We start from the raw sequence: 21,293 nt of genomic DNA on the forward strand, positions 1-21,293 counted from the left end.
CCTGGGCAGACGACCTGAGACCTGAGCCATGGATTCCCCTGAGGCAGCTGGTGTTTCAGAAGGCACCCCTGCCATCCCCCCACAGGGTGCTGTGGACCCTCTGCAGAGAATGACCCCCCACCTAGCAGCAGGAGGGCTTTGTTAGGCCTCAGATTTCCTGCCATTCAACTCCAAAGCTTGTGTGGTCATGGGCAAGTAATTTTACCTCTCTGAGCCTCAAGTTCCCCATCTGTAAAATGGGTTTGGTAGGCTAAATAATGGCCCCCAAAGATACCCAGATTCAAATCCCTGGAACTTTGGAATGTTACTTTATATGGCAAAAGGGACTTTGCAGACATGATTAAGTTAACATCTTGACATGGGGTGGGCCCAGTGTAATCACCGGACTCTTATAAATGGGAAGCAGAGAAAGATGTAACAGAAGAGGACAAGGTGTGATGACGGAAGCACGGGTTGTTGCAGTGAGATGTACTTTGACGATGAAGGAAGGGACTACGACCTGAGGAATATAGGCAGCCACTAGAAGCAGAGAAAGGCAAGGCAGTGGATTCTCCCCTCAAAGCCTCCAGAAGGAAGCCTCCAGAAGGACCTGAGCCCAGAGAGACTCATTTCAGACTTCTGCCCTCTGTACGAGAAGGAATTTGTGCCGTTTTAATTTGTCACAGTAGCCATAGGAAACTAACACAACGGGACTGCCACCCCCAGCAGCTGCTACTCACAGCCCCATGTCTGTACTTGGAAGGAGTAGGACAAGAATGAGGTTTCTGGACTTGTTGCTTCTGGAATTCCTGGGCCTGACTCTGAGGCTGCAGCCCATTGGGTGTGTGGGTTTCCCTCCCAGTAGAACTTTTAACCTAAAAACTTTCCTTTGCAAGTGGATGGTTGTCCAAAGTCACACAGCTAAGAAGGACAAGTTTGGACTCACAGCTGCCTGAAGCCTGGGTCTGCTCTTTCCTGCACCTGTTCTGGTGTCTTTTGAAGGACCCAGTGTCGTGGGCTAAGGTGGCTTCAAGTACTGGAAGACTGGGGAGAGGGTTGTCAGAGGTCCACCCTGGCCACATGTACCTGTGACCCTGACATCTTTACTCATGATGCCAAAGTGGGGGGTGGAGGGAACGACTGGAGTCTCAGGGTCTGCTTCTCCCTTGCTGGAGAATGCTGGGCAGGTTACACAATGCACCAAGCCTCAGTTTCCCCTTCTGTTCAAGAGTCAGGACCGCCATGCTGCTCAAACCCAGGAATACACTTCACTTCCATGACCTGTGTGGAAAAACACCTTGGGCCCTTGCAACACTGACATTCCAGGGCCAGAGCCCAGAAGGATTAGCTAAAATGTTTGCCCCTGGCACAGAGCAGGCCCTTAGTGAGTAGAAGCTGCTGCTAAACTTGCTACCAAATATGTGTCCAGGGAGTAGCAGGCAACCTGGGGAACTGGCAAGTGCTTTCTACCAGGAGGAAAAACTCCAAAGCATTCAACTTTGGATGCAGCTGGAGGAGGGACCTTGAACAAGTCTCTTCTTGCATCAGGACTTACTAAGCCTCTTGTGTTAATAGGGTCAGTCAAGGTGCTGTTTAAATTAGTACCACTGATTTATTTCTTACGGGCCTGCCATTATTATTTATTTACTCTCAACAACTGCATAAGGTGTGGGTATGAATCCCATTTGCCTGAGGCTCACTGGCAGCAGGTGGCAGAGCTGGGGCAATGAGCCCAGGTGAGTTGGACACCGTGCATCCTTCAAGTGTGTGTGTGGTGGACAAGGGATGATGTCTGTGCTGCACTCACAGCGGGACCTTGGAAAACTTCTTGTCCGTCTTCGGGCTAGGTTTGCATGCTTGCCTGATGGAAGGTTGGAAGAGAATATACCCGGGGGGTGATAATACCTGCGTACCTCATAGGAGACAACTGAACAGCAGAAGAGTTTCCAACAGGTCTGGCCCATAATTAGTGATCGAGAAAAGTTTATTGTTACCGTTACTAAGCAGTCCACTTCAGCCATGGAAGTTTGTGATTTCCTCCTCACTGTGGCTCTGTGCAATCTGTTTTTCCTTTTTTTTTTTTTTTTTTAGATGGAGTCTTTCTCTGTCGCCCAGGCTGGAGTGCAGTGATGCAATCTTGGCTCACTGCAACCTCCGCCTCCCAAGTTCAAGGGATTCTCGTGCCTCAGCCTCCCAAATAGCTGGGATTACAGATGTGCGCCACCACGCCCAGCTAATTTTTGTATTTTTAGTAGAGACTGGGGGTGGGGAGGCGCTCACCATGTTGGCCAGGCTGGTCTCTAACTCCTCACCTCAGGTGATCTGCCCGGCCTCCCAAAGTGCTGGGGATTACAGGTGTGTGCCACTCTGTGCGATCTTGCATAAATGCCTTACCCTCCGCAGACCGGGCCTCGATCTCCGGATCTGCGGTGGGGCTGATTGCAGCAGGGACACGCAGCCTCCCACGTCTGAGATTTTCATCCTGCAGCAGGGTTTGCGCTCCCGGTGCCTGAGTCCCTGGGGGCGGGTCGCGGCGGCCTCCTTTCGGTGATTGGTGCGCTCCCCGAGGCCCCGCCCCCGGGGCCGCCCCCTGCCGTCCCGGGCGGGCCTCCGGGATTATGCAAAGGAGCCGCCGCCCCGCCCCGCGCCCGGATTGGAGGCCTTTGTTTGCCGCTCAACTCCAGGAAACCACCCGCGCGCGGCGGCCGCCAGCAGGTGAGACGCGGGGAGGGACTCGCGGGTCGTCCGGGGTGGTCCCTGCCCCTCGCTGGGACTCAGTTTTTCCGTCAGGAGAATGGGGAGGGAGAGTGGACAGCGCCGGTGGGCTCCGTTCCACTGGGACGGTGCTGCTTTCGGTCTTTTCCACGTGGAAACCCCACGCGCATGGGGAAGGAGACGCATCACCGCTCCGGGAATGGGAGGTAGCCCTGGACGGGCGATGCGGGCCCCAGTCCAAACCCTGCCGGTCGCGGGGTTCCGCAGCCTCCACCCTCCGGCCTCAGTCTCCACCTCCGCACAATGGGGGCGTTGGCTTTTTCTCTTTCCAGCTGGGGCTGGTGGCAGGGAGGGGAGGGGTCCCGGGGGAGCTTGGGGCTGGGCCTTGGCGGGGCCTCGGGCTGTGTTTGGGCTGGAGGCGTGGCCCGGGTTGCTGTGGTTACTGGGGAGGTGAGGCTTTTCTATCTGGGATTTGTGTGAGATTCGTTCACCCAGCAACAATCGCCGCAGCCTGGCGGCCCTCGGAGCCGCGCGCCCTTCCCGGACGCCTAACGCAAGTTTCTTTTCCTCTTTTTGTCAGTGGGGGAAGGTAGAGCAAGGGCCAGGGTCGGGTAGGCAGCCTTGACAATGGTAGGAACTGAACGGGCTGCAAAAATAAGTCCAGTTCCCTCTTGGTACGCCTGCGGAGGAGAATGAGGTCCAGAGACGGGGCGCCACTGGTCCAAGGGTGCACAGCAGGGAGGCGCAGAGCTGGGCTCTCCCCAGTGTGATGGGGCTGGCACAGGCAGAGCCAGAATCTGCTTGCTGCGTGACCTTAGACGACACTTCCGAAGCTCCTTTCCCGGGCTTTTGTTAAAAGAAATGACGGATTGGAGTCCATCATTACCTATGTTTAAAAACCTGCTTCTGAGATCGTCGGAAGGGATCACAAACGTGGGCTATGTTGGAGCAGAGAGAAGCTGAGACAGGCTGCAGTGAAAAGAGACATTGTTCCTGTCCTCTAGAACAGAAGAAGAAATGGGCTGGAACTGAAGCATGAAAGACTAAAGTTAGACAGATACAGGAACTTCCCGAAAGACTTCCAGGTGCCTCCTTGGAATTGGTGGGTTTTATTTGGGGGCTGTTTTGTTAGTAAAACAATGACTGCCCATCTATTAGAAGGGGCCTAAGTCTGGTTTACTTACTAACAGGGGAGTGGAACCTATGGTGTTTTGGTACTCTGGGTTTATTCCTTGGGGCAGTCGTCTCACAGTTCTGCAGGAGGGAGATGATGCCCATGTGGGGCGGTTGCCTCCTAAGGTCCAGCCGGTTTGCATTTAAAACATGTGATTGGGGCTGCTTCTTGCAAGGGGATTTCATCAGCTCCCACCGTCCTGCAGACTCTGCCAGAGGCGCTGGGATCGGGGTTTCCAGAGAGACCGGGAATGGCCCCAGCTGATGGCCGTCAGGCTGAGAGGGTGTTTTGGAAATTGGTGCACGACATGGACACTTCAGTTTCCCCCTGTGGGGGCGTGGAGAAGGAAGAGTATTTTTAAAGCATTCATATCCCCAGTCGCATTCCTGATCCTTTTTATGTTTCCTCAGTCCTGGAAGGTGGGAATGATCTGGAGACCAGAAGTAAGAACACCTGGGTTTAGATCCCCAGCCTGGCTTCAGTTCTGAGTGCCTCAGTTTTCCCTTCCATAAAATGAGGTTGGTAATGCCCACTTTACCACCATTTTTTTTTTTTTTTTTTTTAAGACGGAGTCTAGCTCTGTCTCCAAGCTGGAGTGCAGTGGTGCGATCTCGGCTCCCGGGAACCTCTGCCTCCCGGGTTCAAGCGATTCTCCTGCGTCAGCCTGCCGAGTAGCTGCGATTACAGGCATGTGCCACAACACCCGGCTAATTTTTGTATTTTTAGTAGAGACAGGGTTTCACCATGTTGGCCAAGATGGTCTGGATCTCCTGACCTCGTGATCTGCCCACCTCAGCCTCCCAAAGTGCTGGGATTACAGCCGTGAGCCGCCGCGCCCGGCTACTTTACCACCATTTTAAGGCTCGAGTGAGGTGGCGTCATAGAAAGCTTTTGCTCAGTCCACATTCTAAGTAAATGAGGAAACTGAGGCTCAAAGAAAGGAAGGAATAATGATAACAATAATACCATTGGTATTATTAGCTAATATTATAGCTAATATTTATTGAGTGCTACATTCTAGCCACTGTGCCAGGGGTTTTACTGCAACAAGTGAGGTTTGGGAGGGCATGAGCTCTTATCTGTTTTGTCACCATTGTTATTCCCTAATGCCTACCTAGTACAGAGTGCTACATAGAGTAGGTGCTCAAAACATTGTTGTTGGTCATCTAGATTATATCAGTTACATGATGTTGTTGAAGTGGGCGTTATTGTTGTCCCTCTTGTACAGATAGAAAGCCTGAGGTTCAGAGAGGTTAAGCCACTTGACAAGAGTCACACAGCTTCTCAGTGGTGTTAGCGCATCCTTACTTTGGGGTGTGCAGGGTGTGCTGGTGTCAGCTCAGGAGAGCGGATTGTGTCCGTCTCTTCCCAGTGCTTCATTCAGTGATATCAACAGCTTGAAATTGGCATGGCCAATTTCAGTAAGGGGATTTAACACCATCAAAATTAGTAACCACCACAAATCAGGGCTTTTTCTTACTGTTTTTTTTTTTAAGAGAGCTGCAGGTGAAGTATGTTGGGGTATGGAAGGCCAGCCTTGCTTCTGCTTGGCAGCCTGGATGTGGGGGCTTTTTGGCAGAGCCCAGTGGAGCCAGGCCACCTGCCCCCGACTGCAGCTCTCCTGAAGTATGGGATTTGGGAAGAAAACCTTAATGGGATGGCTTTTGTAGTATACGGTGTGAGTTATGCAGTGCAGCAGCCTTGACTTGCAAACAGGTGGGTTTGAGCCTGAATTCCAGGCCAAAATGTCTGGCCTTTAACCTGAAAGTGACAGGAGCTGTGGATGGTCATTAAGCAGGGGAAAAACCTGACAGGATGGTGCCCTAAGAAGACTTATCGTTGTGCCAAGGGATTAGGGGGTAAGTCAGGGTGGGTGTAGGGAAGAGGCGCTGCAGTTGGCCAGGGGAACCAGGAGGAGGCTAACAGAAGCCCTTCATTTTCTGAGCATGTCCTGTGCACAAACATGTTATTTTGTTATTTACACATGCATGCCTGAGGGAAGGAGAAGCCTCTTGTCTGTAGCTGAGGATATTAAAGAAGTTTCTGAAACAAAACAGCGAAGGCTCATCTACCAGAGTTGACCCAGGCTTCCTGCCCCCGAAGTCTCACATTCTCACTCGCTCCTCCCTCCTGCACCCCAGCTTGCAGTTCCGTCTTGGCTCTGGGCTTCCTCGCCAAATGTCAGGCGAACTCCAGCTCCATTGCCAAGTGAGACCTTCTGCGCCCAGTGCCACTCCCATACCAACCCCTAGGTCCTTGCCAGCATTCTCCCCCCAAGTCCCCCCAACCACCCCAGCCAGCTCAGCTTATTCTGGGGAAGGAGCCTGGGATCAAGGCCAGAGTGGGATGTCCAGCTGTCAGTCTCCTCTGGGTCTTGGGACCACAGCCAAGGACCAGGACTGAGGAGGGGAGGTCTCGGGGTCTAGGAGGCACACTCAGTCCCCCACGAAGGATTCGTCTGGCGGATAATGCTTTATTTGTGGTTACAGACCCAACTGTGCCTTAACGTGCTGTGTGACTTTGGGCAAGTTGTGTAACCTCTCTGAGCCTTTCTTCATCTGTTAAATGCCTATTTATGAGGATCCAATCCAGCAACACATGCCATGCCTCCAAATGCAAAAAGTGGCTGAGGCTGGGCGCTGATTGCATCTTTTCCTTTTAGTGATTTTCACGTGTTCCCACATGTTGCATAATGACTGTATTACAGAAAACAACATACTGTATTAGAGTTTAAACAGAGGAGGAGAAGGTGTGGGGGTTACAGAATGTTATAGGATGTCAGAGCTGTAAAGGGCCTCAAAGAGCCCAACCATACATTTCACCTTTCACAGAAGGGGAAACTGAGGACGGAGGAGCCCAAGGTCAGAAGGAAGCACCACACAGATGTGAGGTGGTATTCATTTGTTTTGTTTTTAAGAATAGTACATGTTCATTTCATTCTTATTTTTAAAGCAACTGTTATTTTTAGAAAATACACAAAAGGAAAAATGGTAAAGTTGCCTATCAAAAAAACTTGCCTATAATTCTACAACCTAGTAATAATTTTTGTAAACTTGTTTTTTCTTTTTTATTGAGACAGAGTTTCACTCTTATCTCCCAGGCTGGAGTGTGGTGGCACGATCTTGGCTCGCTGCAACCTCTGCCTCCCAGGTTCAGGCGATTCTCCTGCCTCAACCTCCCGAGTAGCTGGGATTACAGGTGCACGTCACCACACCCAGCTAATTTTTGTATTTTTAGTAGAGACGGGGTTTCACCATGTTGGCCAGGCTGGTCTCGAACTCCTGACCTCAGGTGATCCTCCCACCTCGGCCTCCCAAAGTGCTGGGATTACAGGCATGAGCCACGGCACATGGCCTGCTGTAAACATCTTAAAGCATGTCCTTCTCTTTCTTTCGCTTTCTCTCCCTTTTTTCCTATCCTGTCTCCTTCCTTTCCTCCTCCTCCTCTTCCTCCATATTTTACTGTTTTAAATGGACTCCAACTAGATATATGTTATTTTATAACTGGCTTGTCCACTTAACATAACAAAATTTTTTCATTATCTGATATTCTTCATTAGCATGACTGTTAACAGCTGCTTATTCCTTTGAGCGGAACTATCACAATTTCTTTCAATGGTCACCTGTTACTGGACACTGTGATTGTTTCCAACTATTTTACCTATTGCAAGTTTCAGTTGCAAAGTGATTGAGGTTATATTGTATGGGGCCGGGCGCGGTGGCTCATGCCTGTAATCCCAGCACTTTGGGAGGCCAAGGCAGGCGGACACGAGGTCAGGAGATCGAGAGCATCCTGGTTAACATGGTGAAACCCTGTCTCTACTAAAAATACAAAAAAAAAAAAAAAAAATTAGCCGGGCATGGTGGCAGGCCCTGTAGTCCCAGCTACTTGGGAGGCTGAGGTAGGAGAATGGCGTGGACCCGGGAGGTGGAGCTTGCAATGAGCCGAGATCACGCCACTGCACTCCAGCCTGGGCAACAGAGCGAGACTCCATCTCAAAAAAAAAAAAAAATATATATATATATACACACACACACACACACACACACACACACACAGAGTCCAGATTCAAACAACTTGGTTCAAACCAGCTTCCTCACCTATAAAATAAAATGGGCATCATAATTTCTCCCTCTTTGGATTAGTATGATGATTAAATAATGAGATCTGAATCCATGGAAAGGCTTTTATAAGGTGTTTGACACATAATAGGTGTTCAGTAAAGTTTTGCTGTTAGCAGTCCCTTCCTGGCACATGCACGTTTTTTCTGTTTGACTCTTTGAAAAGAGCATGTGTTTGAATGTATTTATGTGTTTTCCTCAATATGGCCACACCCTCCTCATAACCCATATCTCAGTTGGCTGAGAAGGGCCTGTTTGCTCTGCTCCTTAACTACTCAGAGTGGGGACGGAGTTTCTAGCTGGGTCAGTGAGCCCTGGAACTGGTTTAAGGGTTGCAGGGAATAGGGTTACAGGGAAATGTCAGCACCTCCCTCCAGTTGGGAAAACTGCCTCTCCCTTTTTGTGTCCAGGACTCATCACTAGAGCTGGGGTTGATAACTGTGGAAGCTGTGGATGAGGAAAATTAAACTCAGTCCTGCAGGGAGCAGGTCATAGGGCGTTTCACGGAAAAGGCAAGGCCATTTATTTGTGAACAGTTACTCTGTGCCAGCTGGGCACCGGGGCCAAGAACTGCAGGCACATAGTCTCATTGGTCATCCCAAGAACCCTGTAAAATAATTATGGGCCCATGTTACAGAGGTGGAATCTGGGATTCAGAGAGGTTAAGCAGCTTGCCCAAGGCCACACAGCTTCCAAGGGAGAACATGGAGTTCTCTGTTTGCCCACAAAGCCCGTGTGCCTTAACACTTGTGCCCTGCAGCCTCCTGTCAGCATGGCATTTCTGCCTGAGTGGGCAAATGGAATAAAGAATCCAGGAGGTTTAGTGTTAGAAGATAATCTCTGATAACCTCAGAGACAATCTCATTAAGCCCCAGGTTCCAAAGCTCAGAGAAAGGAAGGTGCTTGTTCCTGGTCACTCAGGCTGGAACTTGGGTCTCTACTTTCCTAGAAGTAGAGAATATTTCATCATTTCTTCTTGGTTCACTCCGGAAATCCTCACCTGCCTCCTCTCTCCCTTAGACTCCCTGTGGATTTTTTTTTTTTTTTTTTTTTTTTTTTTTTTTTTGACAGAGTCTTACTCTGTTGCCCAGGCTGGAGCACAGTGACATGATCTCGGTTCACTGCAACCTCCGCCTCCCAGGTTCAAGTGATTCTTGTGCCTCAGGCTCGTGGGAAGGGCTGGCAGGGTTCTGCAGACACAGCCACGCACATGCCTGTTGCTGGTAAAAGGATGAAAGTCATCAAGCCCTGGCAGTAGGAGTCAGAGGTTTTTTGTTGTTTTTGTTTTGGAGACAGAGTCTTGCTCTGTCGCCCAGGCTGGAGTGCAATGGTGCAATCTCGACTTACTGCAACCTTTGCCTCCCAGGTTCAAGCAATTCTCCTGCCTCAGCCTCCCAAGTAGCTGGGATTACAGGCACCTGCCACCACGCCCAGCTAATTTTTGTATTTTTAGTAGAGACAGGGTTTCACCATGTTGCTCAGGCTGGTCTTGAGCTCCTGACCTCAGGTGATCCGCCCACCTCAGCCTCCCAAAGTGCTGAGATTACAGGTGTGAGCCACTGTGCCCGGCCAGGAGTCAGAGGTTTTTGTTGTTGTTTCTTTTCTGGGTGACCAGGAACTAATCTCTTCTCTTCTCTGGGCCTCAGTGTCCTCACCTATACAATGGAATAATCCTTTTCTTCCCACTTTGACATTCTGTTCTTGAACATCTAGTGCTATAAAGAAGAAAGCATTTTGGGAAACCAAAAGGCTCTGTGTGGAACCAGGGCCTCACTATAAAATCGGAACATTGGCTTTGTGAATTGCAATTAGTTGGTAATAAGCTCCACTCTCGATTTTATTGTGCACAGGTATTAATTATCTCTGTGGGCTGCAATGCTGTGAGCACCAAGCTCGGTTATTAGAAGCCGGGTCTTTGTGTGTTTGAAACTCTACTGCAGCTCATCAGCTTTGTGACCTTGGGCAAGCTGCTTGGGCTCTAGGGGCCTCTGTTTACTCAGCTGTGAAATGGGGTTGTCACATCAGCCTCATTGGGTTGTTATGAGGGCTATGAGTCAGGCTTAGGCAAGTAGCTAGGTCGGGTGGATCATCCAGGATATATTTATTGTATTTCTATTATATATCAGGTTCTGTGTGCTGGGTCCTGGGGATATGATGATGAGAGCCTCACAGAGCTCCCAGTTGAGTCAAGAAACAGATGTTAGTCAAATAATCACATACAAAATATAGTTCCAAATGGGGAGTCCCCAGGGAGGGCATGCTGGAGCTGAGATCTGGAGGTTGCCTAGAAGTTAACAGGGAAAAGAAGTGGGACTGGATGAGGGGAGGAGCAGGGCACATCTGTCCCAGGAAGAGCAAGGAGGCCTGGGTGGCAGGAGCACGCTGACCAAGGGCAGAGAGGGTGGCAGGAGAAGAGGCTGGAGCAACGGCCAGCCTATGGAGTTTCATCTTCTTTCTCAGAGCCATGGTAGCTAGCTGTGCGTCTGAAGCATGGAGCGGTCTTGTTTGGAAGCTTCTATCTTGGAAGATGGCATCGGTGCAGGGCGGGGAACAGATTAGTGGACCCTAGAGCTTTCCAGGTAAGGCCGATCCAGGGACCCACATGGGGATGCAGAAACAGGGACAGATTCTGGTGAAATTTAGGAAATGAAATAACTGGGAGTTGATGATGGATTGGTTACGGGATGTAAGGGAAAGGGAAGCATCCAGGGTCACAGCTGATTCTCAGTATGTACCTGGGTGAAAGATGGGTCAAACTGAGGAGGGGTGGGTTTGGAGGGTGGCAATAGTAGGAGCTCAGTCTTGGACATGCTGCTTCGGTCTGCTAGAATTTGGCCTGTGGGTGGGGACAGTGATCTAAGAGGGGGCGGTGCATGAGCAAAGGCAGGGAGGAGGGTTGGTCGTGCTTGGGGGTGCAAGGAAATGGAACAGACTGCACTGCAGGTGGTTCTCCTTGGTGTTAGGTGGCTGCGCCTAAGATGGGTTTGGGGTTATCCAGGGGCCACAGGCCATGCCCAGCAATGGCAGCCACCTGGCATTGATAGCAGTGCTGCCTGGGTTAATGACCAGGGAGGGAGGGTGAGTGAGTGACAGGGTGTCAGGGGAACCCGCCCCTCACACAATGGCACACATGGCTGCCAGGGCTGGTAGGGAGGGGCCTCATTAGGGTTTGGCTCTGCTCCATGTGGGGCTGGGGGCTGCAAGGAGAGCCCTGCCACCCAGATGTGGGAAAAGGCAGGGAAGGGGATAGAGGGGTGGGCGATTACTAGGATGACGGCTCCTGGTTCTAGCCCTGGCTATGCTAGATATTCACCAGCTGACCTTGGGAAAGTCCACTCATTCATTCATTCATTCATTCATTCATGGAATGCATTCATCAGCCATAAACAGTGTGCCAGGCTTCAGGAAAGGTATTAAGATCTAGCCTTTAGAGGAGACTGGAGACTTATACCTAAGTACAGCAATAGTTGTAGTAACAATAATAAAAAAGCTCATACATGACTGTGTTCTGGGTCCCCTGCTGTACCCTTGGTAGGCATCTCCTCAGTGAATCTTTATAGCAGCCCCTGTGGGGTGGCTACTCTTCTTATCCCTTTTTACAGATGAAGAAACTGAGGCTTAGAGAGGTGAAGTTTCAAAGGTCAGAGCCAGCAAGAGATGAGGCTGGGATTTGAACCCAGGTCCACAGTGACTCTAAGATTTTTTTCTCTCCTACATGGCTAGTTCCCAAATCTGACTGCTTATCAGAATTACCTGGAGGGCTTTTTGGACAATACAGAGGCCTGATTTTTTTCCTTTTTCTTTTTGTTTTCTGACTCAGAGTCTCTGGGTCCTGGGTGGGGCCAGTGTTGGGAGCCTCTTGTGCTCCTGTGCCCCCTCTTCTGTGAAGATCCTGCCTCTCTTGCTTGACTCGCTCTGTCCCGGGTACACAGGGCTTGCTGTTCTCAGGGAAAGCCCACTGACTCCCCCACCTTGGCCTTTCCATTTGCCCTCCCAGAACACTGCCCCAGCCCTTCTTGTGGCTTGCTCTTGCCCCCCTCTTCCTTCCAGTGCCTTGTTTGAATGTCACCTCCTCATAGAGACTTTCCTGACAATCCTATAACCCTTCTCCTCCAACCCATTACTCTTGGACCCATGGGTTCTCTACCAGGGCCAGTCACCTGGGACACTTAAAATCTCTGATGCCCAGAGACCGACTCTGTTGGCCCGGGGTGAGTCCCAGGCTTCAGTGCCACCTGGCCCAGGACACGGATCATCACTCGGTCTCATTGTTCACAGCTCTCTCCTTGAAATTATACATGTGCTTGCTTATTGTCCATGTCTCTGCTAGAGTAGAGAGCAGGGGACTGGCCTGTCTTGGGTCCTGCCATATTCCCAGCACCTTTAAAAGCACCCGCCACACAGTAGGAGCTCAGTGAGTACCTATGAATGAAGGAATGGGATGCTGGGGCTTGAGAAAAGACAGCTTGACTGACCATCAGGATCGATCTGTTCCCAACATCTGGTGAACCCTTGGAGGGTTCTTACAACAGGGAAAGTTTACCTGATCTGCCAGTTTCACACCTCCATGCTGCCCAGAACATCCCACTCTGGCTGCAGGACTATCTCGGGGTCAGGACAGTGGGTTGAGATGGCAGGAATCGCCGCCAAGGCCTCCCTGAGATTCAGGTTGCACATTGCTAGAGTCAGAGCTGGAAGGGCAGGAGTAATGTTGAGTCTGAGCTCTCACCATGCAGATGGGCCCTGAGGCCTAGTGACGGAAGGAGCCTCGGCTAAGGTCAGGCCATGGTTGAAGAGGGCCTAGGAGGTAGGAGCTACAGCATGCTGTGTGACCTTGGCCAAGCCTCTGACCTTCTCTGTACTTTAGTCTCCCCATCTGTACCTGCAGGGCCTGGGCTGAGATGATCCCAAGCCCAGGACGTCAGGAGTTCGTTCCCTGAGTCCTTTCCTGGGCAGCGCAGACTGCAGAGGGTTTGCAAGGGGTTAAGCTCCTCCGGCTCTTGCTCTGCACGCAGACAAACCCCCTCCTTCTGACAAACACTTGTAGGAAATCAGGCTGGGCGCTTCCTGCCGAGGCGAGGCGGCCTCAGCCGCCGCAGGGGCGGGGAGAGGTGGGGAGCGATGCTGGTCTGTGAGCAGCAGCTTGGGCTGGCAGAACGGCCTGGAGGCGGGCCAGGGCGCAATGGAGACAGGGGGCTCCCTGGGTTTGGAACAAAGACTTCACAGACAGGTCCCCTGAAACTGGGTCGGCAGGACGGTGGTGGAGCCCGAGAGAGGTAAGAGATCCGAACGGAGGAGGGCCCAGGAGGCCGCCTTCCTTCTGGACGGGCCAGTCACAGACTCTCTGGGACAGTCCAGGCAGCCGGACCAGCCCAGCCAGGAAGTTGCAGCTGCTGGAGCTGCACCGCTTTTCTCTTGGCTCAGGGGAGCCCGGCCTCCAGGGCAAGGGTGGTTTTAAGGAGGATTTCGTCAAGCCTCAGGATGCTAGATTCCAGTCCCAGCTCTGATTCTGATCTCTTGTGAACTTGGACAGGCGAGGCCATCTCTGTGCCTGGGGTGTCCTCGTCTGCACCTGGAGAGTTAGTGTCCTTGGTTGCTAAGGGGTCTCAGAGACGATGCAGGGATGGGGAGCAGGCCAGGAGGCAGTGACGGCGTAGGGAGGTGGTCCCAATCGAAGGAGTGGCCCCTTAGGCCAGCTGTGTAAGGGCAAGGAGAGGAGCCAAGGACTGTCCGAAGACCAGCAGACCCAGCTCAGCTCTCGAGGATGGCAAGACCAGAGCTGTCAACAGCCAGGGCACGTTTCTCTTTCTCCTCGGCCTGTGCTGCTGGAGTGGGCTGGGGGCGGGGAGAGGACACACAGAGGGGGAGTGGCTGGTGCTTCCTTGTGGGACTAGTGTCCACATAGCCGGTGGGAAGCCCTTGAGAACAGGAGGTCTGTGCCCTGCCAACCGGTGGGTGGGGGGGATGGTTGAGCCCAACAACACAGCCTTTTTGGAAGGTCTGGTTACTGATTTGGGGGGGTCTTCCTTCCCCATCTCCCTGACACATCTTACAGCCTTGGTTTCAGAGTTGCACACCCCAGCTTTGAATCATCTGCGGTTCCTGACTATGAGGTCTTCTGAAAGCCTGCCACGCCTCTGTGCCTCAGTTTCCTCATCTGGGAGGCGTCAGGGTGGTGGTGGGGGTAGAAGCACGGGGGCACCCTGGACAGCCCTGGCTGGATGGGAAGGGGTTGCAGAGGGCAGAGGGAGGCAGTGCGGGCTGCGTGGCTGGGCTGGCAAAGGAGAACCTGGGAGTCTGGGCAGTTCTGAGGGACTGAGCCATAAAGGGAAGGGTCCCTGGCTGTGGAATGACTGAGCAGGCGGAGAAGCCCTGTGTGGGTGGTGGGGAAGAGGAGACCATCCCACCCGGAAACTGAAGATAGACACCTCGGGGGTCTATTAGACCCCTGAGAGAGCAGGGGCAGTGGCGGCTTGCGAGTAAGAAGATGTACAGAAGGAGGGTGCAGTGGCTGCTACTTCCTTGTGGGGCCAGTTTCTCCAGGGATGGCGGGGACCCTGAACTCCACAGCCCTCCCCAGCTCACACGGCTGGAGTCTTCACCAAACCCCACTCACTGCCTTTTAGGAGCAGCCCTGCTGCCCTAACGAAGGCTGGCTGGAACAACTCTGCCTTTACCTGGCATTCAGGCACCCCTGTCCATAGCTCTCCTTCAAAGCCAGGCCATACTTTCAGACCTCCGTGCCTTTGCCTATGCTGCTCCCTCTGCCTGGAATGCCCTCCCCAATCTTCTCCCCCAAATCCTCACTGTTCCTCAAGCCCACCTTAAAGCTTCCTTTGATAACGCTTCTGTATTGTACTACCCCCAACTGTTTAAAATTTTGGAATGCTTTTACTCTTTTCTACATTCTTTGCATCTTATGTAGTCCCTGGTATATAGTAGGAAGTCGTAGGGCTTTTTTAAAAAGTTAATTTGCACCCACAGGGTGCTCGGTATGTATCTTTGTACTTTGAAATGTGATCTCAGGGAGGAAGAGAGAAGTTAGCAGTTCTGAGGCTATTGCCCTCAGGAGCTGAGTCAACCAGGGACTTCAAATTCAAAGCTCTTTGCGTCTCATCCCCTGCCTCCCAACCCACCCTAGCAGGGTGATATCCCCTTGCAGTAGCAAGAGCAGGTGGTACTTTCTCTGTTTTACGGTGAAGAAAATGCAAGCCCAGCTATACACAGTGAGTAACAGCAGCCGGGACTAGCACCCATCTCCTGATGCCCAGCCTGCTTCTCTACCACAGCATCATCCCAACCTGAAGTTGGCAGGTAGTTGGCACTAATGTGTGTTTGTTGACTGACTAGCTGAATGGCCATTTCTGGGGCTTTGTGGTGCGGAGGGCCATGGCTCACATGGAAGACAGAGGCCTCGCTCAGGAAAGGCTCACTGGCTTAGGCGCTGGGGGCAAGTGTGAAACTCTAGCCAGTCACTGCAGCTGCCTCTGACCTGGTTACAGTGAGATTTCTGCCATGACTGAGTCATCCCAGAAGACAGGATGTTCCTCTTTGTGCACCCAGAGGCCTCTGTGATTGGGCAGGCTGCTCTGTGGCAGAGCTAGAAAAAAAAGCCCTTCAAAAAGTCCAAAAACCACATGCCTCCCCCGGCCCCTTCCTCAGCAGAGGCTTCAGAACCAGAAAAGCAACAGCTAAACTGTAGCCCCTCCTCCACCTGCCATAACAGCAGAAGCGAGGAGGCCTAGTGAACTTCAAAGGGCAGGCCCTGCCTGAGGCCCTGGTTTAAAATGCAGATTCCTGGGCCCTATCCCAGGGCCACTGAGTCAGGCTCTCTGCAGGTTGTTTCAGGAAACTGCCTGCTTAGAGGATTCTTAAGTACACTGAAGCTTAAGATCCCTGGCAGTGATTTCCAAGAAGGGTACAGGCCCTGCAGAAGGTATGAGAAGCAAGAATTAGAGCTTCTATTTAAAATATAGTTGGCCAGCTGGGTGGATGGCTCATGCCTGTAATCCCAGGACATAGGGAGTCTGAGGCAGGAGGATCACTTAAACCCAGGAGTTCAAAACCAGCCTAGGCAACATGGCAAAACCCCATCTCTACAAAAAAAATTTAAAAATTAGCCAGGCATGGCGGTACGTACCTGTGGTCTTAGCTACTCAGGAGGCTGAGGTGGGAGGATCAATTGAGCCCAGGAGGTCAAGGCTGCAGTGAGCTCTGATCGCCACTGTACTCCAGCCTGGGTAACAGTGAGACCCTGTCTCAATAAAATAAAATACAGTTGATCCTTGAACAACACAGGAGTTAGGAGTGCCTCATGCAGTCAAAAATCTGCTTATAACTTTTAACTCCCCCAAAACTTTATCAATAGCCTGCTGTTGACTAGAAGCTTTGCTGATAACATAAACAGTTGATTAATGCATATTTTCTGCGTTATATGTATTACGTACTGTTTTCTTACAATAAAGTAAGCCAGAGAAAAGAAAATGCTATTAAGAAAATCTTAAGGAAGAGAAAATCTACTTACTTTCATTAAGTGGAAATGGATCATCACAAAGGCCTTCATCCTGTCATCTTCATGTTGAGGAGGAGGAATGAGGGGGGATTGATCCACTGTCTTAGGGGTGGCAGAGGCAGAAGAAAATTCACATGTAAGTAGAGTTCAAACTGTGCAGTTCAAACTGTGTCATTAAGGGTCACCTGTGTTTATTTTATTTTTCTTTTGTATTTTCATTTATTTATTTATTTCGAGATGGAGTTTCGCTCTTGTTGCCCAGGCTGGAATGCAATGGCACGATCTCGGCTCACCGAAACCTCCGCCTCCCAGGTTCAAGCAATTCTCCTGCCTCAGCCTGCCGAGTAGCTGGGATTGCAAGCATGCACCACCATGCCCGGCTAATTTTGTATTTTTAGTAGAAATGGGATTTCTCCATGTTAAGGCTGGTCTCGAACTCCTGACCTCCAGGTGATCTGCCCGCCTCGGCCTCCCAAAGTGCTGGGATTACAGGCGTGAGCCACCACGCCCAGCCTCCTTTTTATTTTTAGTAGAGATGGGCTTTTGCCGTGTTGCCCAAGCTGGTCTTGAACTCCTGAGCTCAAGTGATCTGTCCACCTCGGCCTCCCAAAGTGCTGGGATTAAAAGTGTGAGCCACTGTGCCTGGCCAATTTTCAATTGCATCTTTTTAGAAAATCACTTTTGAAAGTATTCTTTCTAATACATGTAATATATTAGCATGATGTGTTCGAGCACATTTATTTTTACGGATGGGCTGTGTGATTAAAAACATATTGGGGGCCACTAGGCCGAAACTGACAACTGCAGATCTTGCTCTGGCAGGAAGTAGCCGGGTGATCTTAGCCAAGTTCTACCCTCATGTTTGTAGGGAGGGCAGATTGAGAACTTAAAAGTAAAGCTTCTAGCCAGGCTGGCGCCGAGTGGGCTCTTCACATGTGGCGGGGACTGTGGGGCTGGAAGACAACACGCAGGGTGATCTGGAGGAAATTGTGGGGCTCTGCATTTGGGGGTAGAGAGGAAGACTGGGCGGGGACAGAGGAGAGAAGCCCCGAACACCCATCCACAGAGCAGGAGCTGCAGCCAAGGAGGGAAGAATGGTATTCCCTGTCCCTCCCTCCTCCAGCCCTTGAGAAGTCAGCCTTTCCCGGGCTGCACTGTTCCCTGGGGAACTTTGTGTCCACAAATAGTTGCCTGCTGACTTTTCTCAGCCATACAAATCAAGCAGGATCCAAGTGCTCACAAGGATAAAGGGACAAACACAGACCTTCTATCCTGGGAGGCCTGGAGTCATACTCCCTTCGACACAGCATGCAGGGGAGAAAGCCCAGACTGTGGGCCAGGAGGCTGACTTTCGCCCCTGCCTTGTCCTGACCCATGTGCGGCTTTGGGTAAGGCCTCTCCCCCTCTCTGGACCCCAGTTTCCCCATCTGTGGAAGAAGGCCTTTGTGTGAGCCGCCCTGGGGGCCGCTGCGCTGATGGGCGGCAGTTCTCTGAACCCTCCATGGCAGGGAGCTCCCTGGGGGACCGTGCCCACTCTGGGTCAGCTTTGCACTTCCTGGACCTGGCTCAGTGCTGGCATAGAGGAAGCGCTTAGGGAAATAGCGGGAGCGTGGGAAGGAAGAGGCAAAAGGAGACAAGAGGGAGAAGGAAAGAGGGAAAGAAGGAGAGGGTTGAGGGAAGGCAGCGGAGGAGCCCTTCTCTGGCTACCCTGTTCCTGCAGCAGCCGCCTGACAGGTCCCTGTGTGGCCAGCCTCCCTGGTTCATTTTCCCAGAGCAGCCCGAGGGGAACTTTTAAACCACACCTCTGATGGGCTTTCCCTGTGTTCAATACCCCAGCCATCGGGGAAAACCACTCCCAGGTCCAGGAAAGCCCCGGTAGGCTTGCTCCCCGTCCCCAGGTCGCCTCACTAGGAAGGCTTTTTCTTTAAATTGAGGTGAAATTCACGTAACATAAAACTAACCATTTTTAGATGAACAGTTCAGTGACATTTAGTATATTCACAGTGTTGTGTAACTGCCACCTCCATCTATTTGCAAAGCATTTTTCTCACTTCCGAAGGAAATCCCATACCCAGCAAGCAGTGCCCACTCTCCTCTCCCCCAGCCCCTGGCAAATACCGTCTGCTTTCACTCTCCAAGGAGGTACCTTGCCTGGATATTTCCTATCCATAGAATCACACTATATGTGGCCTTTGTGTCTGGCATCTTTCATTTAGCATAATGTTTCTGAGGTTCATCTATACTGTAGCATGTGCTGGGACTTCATGTCTTTTCGTTTGAGCACCTGTTTTCAATTATGTTGGTTAGTGGAATGCTACCTTTTTTTTTTTTTTTTTCCTTTTGAGACAGGATCTCACTTTGTTGCCCAGGCTGGAGTGCAGTGGTGCTGTCATGGCTCACTGCAACCTCAACCTCCCGGGCTCAAGTGATCCTCCCACCTCAGCCTCTCGAGTAGCTTGTGACTACAGGTGTGCACAATCACACCTGGCTAATTTTTTGTAGAGACAAGGTTTTGCCATGTTGCCCAGGCTGGTCTCGAACTCCTAGACTCAAGTGATCCGCTCACCTCAGCCTCCCAAAGTGCTGGGATTGTAGGCGTGAGCCATCATACCTGGCCTGGAATGCTTTTTTCATCATCCTCCCCCACCTCTCAATCTGAATTCTTACCCGAGTGAGGTCAGAGAAGATTCTCAGAGGAACTAGCTTCTAACCTGGGATCCCCAGACTACCCTGGCCTGTGTCAGGGCAGCCCCCGTGCCTCCTCCGGCACATCTCACCTGGATTTGTAGTTGCCTGGTGATCGTCTGCTTCCTCCTGGGCCGTCAGTTCTCCAGTGAACAGGGCCTGTGCCCCATGCCCACACGAAGAGCCAGTACTCAGTAACACTAGCTAGGATGCATTCAACACCTGTTGGTCGGTGCACTGGCCGCTGGGCTCCTCATCGTGTGTCTCATCTAGTTTATAAAACCCTGGAGGGGGCCGGGCATGGTGGCTCACGCCTGTAATCCCAGCACTTTAGGAGGCCGAGGCGGGTGGATCACGAGGTCAGGAGTTCGAGACCAGCCTGGCCCATATGGTGAAACTAAAAAATACAAAAATTAGCTGGGTGTGGTGGCGCACGCTTGTAGTCCCAGCTACTCAGGAGGCTGAGGCAGGAGAATCACTTGAACCCGGGAGACGAAGGTTGTAGTGAGCTGAGATCGTGCCAGTGCACTCCAGCCTGGGCAACAGAGTAGGACTCTGTCTCAAAAAAAACAAGCAGACAAAAAAACAACCCTGGAGGGAGAAAGGAATTATTATCCCAGCTTTATTGATGAAGAAAATGAAAGCAGAGTGACTTGCCCAAGGTCACACAGCTTTGGGAGGACGCAGCCAGGAGTTGAACCGGGGCTAATTCCAGAGTTCTGCTGGTAACTTCTTGTTCCAAATAAAAGAGGGAATCAGGAGAATTAATGATATTTCTTGAATGTGTTCCTGACAGGGCACAGGCAGGATGGCCGATGCCGACAGGAGCCAGCGGTGACTCTGGGGCCCCTGGCAGCAGCTCTGTCTCCTGAAGATGAAGTGGCCCAGGTGAAGCTCAGGCCAACCCCGATGGCCAGCTCGGAGACTGAGATCCGCTGGGTTGAGCCTGGCCTGGGGAAGGGTCCCCGGCGGCGGCACTGGGCCTGGGCTGAGGACAAGAGGGATGTGGATAGTGGTTCACAAAGCTGGGGAGAAGAGGGACTCTTTCCCAATGCCACCAGCCCCGAGCTCCTGGAGGACTTCCGCCTGGCCCAGCAGCACCTGCCGCCCCTGGAGTGGGACCCGCATCTGCAGCCCAATGGGCATCCGGATTGTGAGTCAGGAGAGATTTCAGGAGAAGGTGAGACTGACACCCCTCCCCCTACGGTGGTGTCCCGTCCCCCACATCACATGTTCTAGCAGGCGGGAAGGGAGTGGAGGTTGCTTCAACATTTTCAATTAAATTCTACAAAGTCTATAATTTAAAAATTTAAAAAACTTAAATTGTATAAGTAATACCATTCATTGCAGAACAACCAGAAAATATAAGGCGCAAAATTAAGTAAAATTTAAAATTACTCATTGTCCCACTCCATCCCCAGATAACCACTGTTTTCCATATGTGGAGTTATGCAAATGTAATGTGAATATGGAACAGTATTCTACATACTTCATTATAACCTGCTTTTTGGTTAACTTAATAGATATGAACATTTTCCTAGTTCATCAAATCCTCTCCCACAAGTCATTCCTAGACTTCCATGGGTATCCGTGGTTAATCGGCCAGTATCCTACTGCTGGGCATTTTAGTAGTTTCTAGATTTTGCTGTTATAAATAATGCAGTGATGAATGTCATTAATGTATCTTTGCACACTTGATTTGCTCATAGCTCTGGTAATTTGAATTACTTAGTCTTGGGGTTGTGTCCAATTTTTATTTTATTTTATTTATTTATTTATTGAAGCAGGGTCTTGCTCTGTTGCCCAGGCTGGAGTGCAGTGGCATGATCATGGCTCACTGCAGGCTCGACCTTTCGGGCCCAATCAGTCCTCAGAACTCAGCCTCTCGAGGAGCTGGGACTACAGGTGCATGCCACCACACCCAGCTAATTTTTATATTTTTTGTAGAGACAGAGTCTCACAGTGTTGGCCAGGCTGGTCTCAAACTCCTGGCCTGAAGCGAGCCTCTCACCTTGGCCTCCCAAAATGCTGGGATTATAGATGGGAGCCGTCATGCCTGGGTATTTTTAAGGTTTTTAAAAATTCCAATTAGCAATGGGAATGTTGG

The 21,293-nt window shown here is 51.2% G+C and overlaps 1 protein-coding gene across 16 annotated transcripts in view; it reads left to right on the forward strand.

Moving 5' to 3' along the window:
• The first annotated feature begins 2,661 nt into the window (after window positions 1-2,661).
• AKNA (AT-hook transcription factor) overlaps window positions 2,662-21,293 on the forward strand; it is a 61,086-nt gene continuing 42,454 nt past the window's right edge. For 6 of the 16 annotated variants that reach the window (XR_012424435.1, XR_012424437.1, XR_012424436.1 and 3 more), the window contains exon 1: window positions 19,983-20,366. Coding sequence is in view for 10 of the 16 variants with exons in the window: in XM_065530167.2 (XP_065386239.2) it covers window positions 20,096-20,366 (271 nt within the window). In the remaining 6 variants the exon portion in view is untranslated. Of the gene's footprint in view, window positions 2,695-3,179; window positions 3,797-4,278; window positions 4,387-10,449; window positions 10,569-13,142; window positions 13,266-19,982; window positions 20,367-21,293 lie in introns of those variants that run through there. The other 10 variants (XR_012424440.1, XM_074016726.1, XM_074016727.1 and 7 more) reach the window with 7 other exon arrangements.

The sequence above is a fragment of the Macaca fascicularis genome, chromosome 15 (genome assembly GCF_037993035.2).
Source record: "Macaca fascicularis isolate 582-1 chromosome 15, T2T-MFA8v1.1".
Classification (NCBI taxonomy): domain Eukaryota; kingdom Metazoa; phylum Chordata; class Mammalia; order Primates; family Cercopithecidae; genus Macaca; species Macaca fascicularis.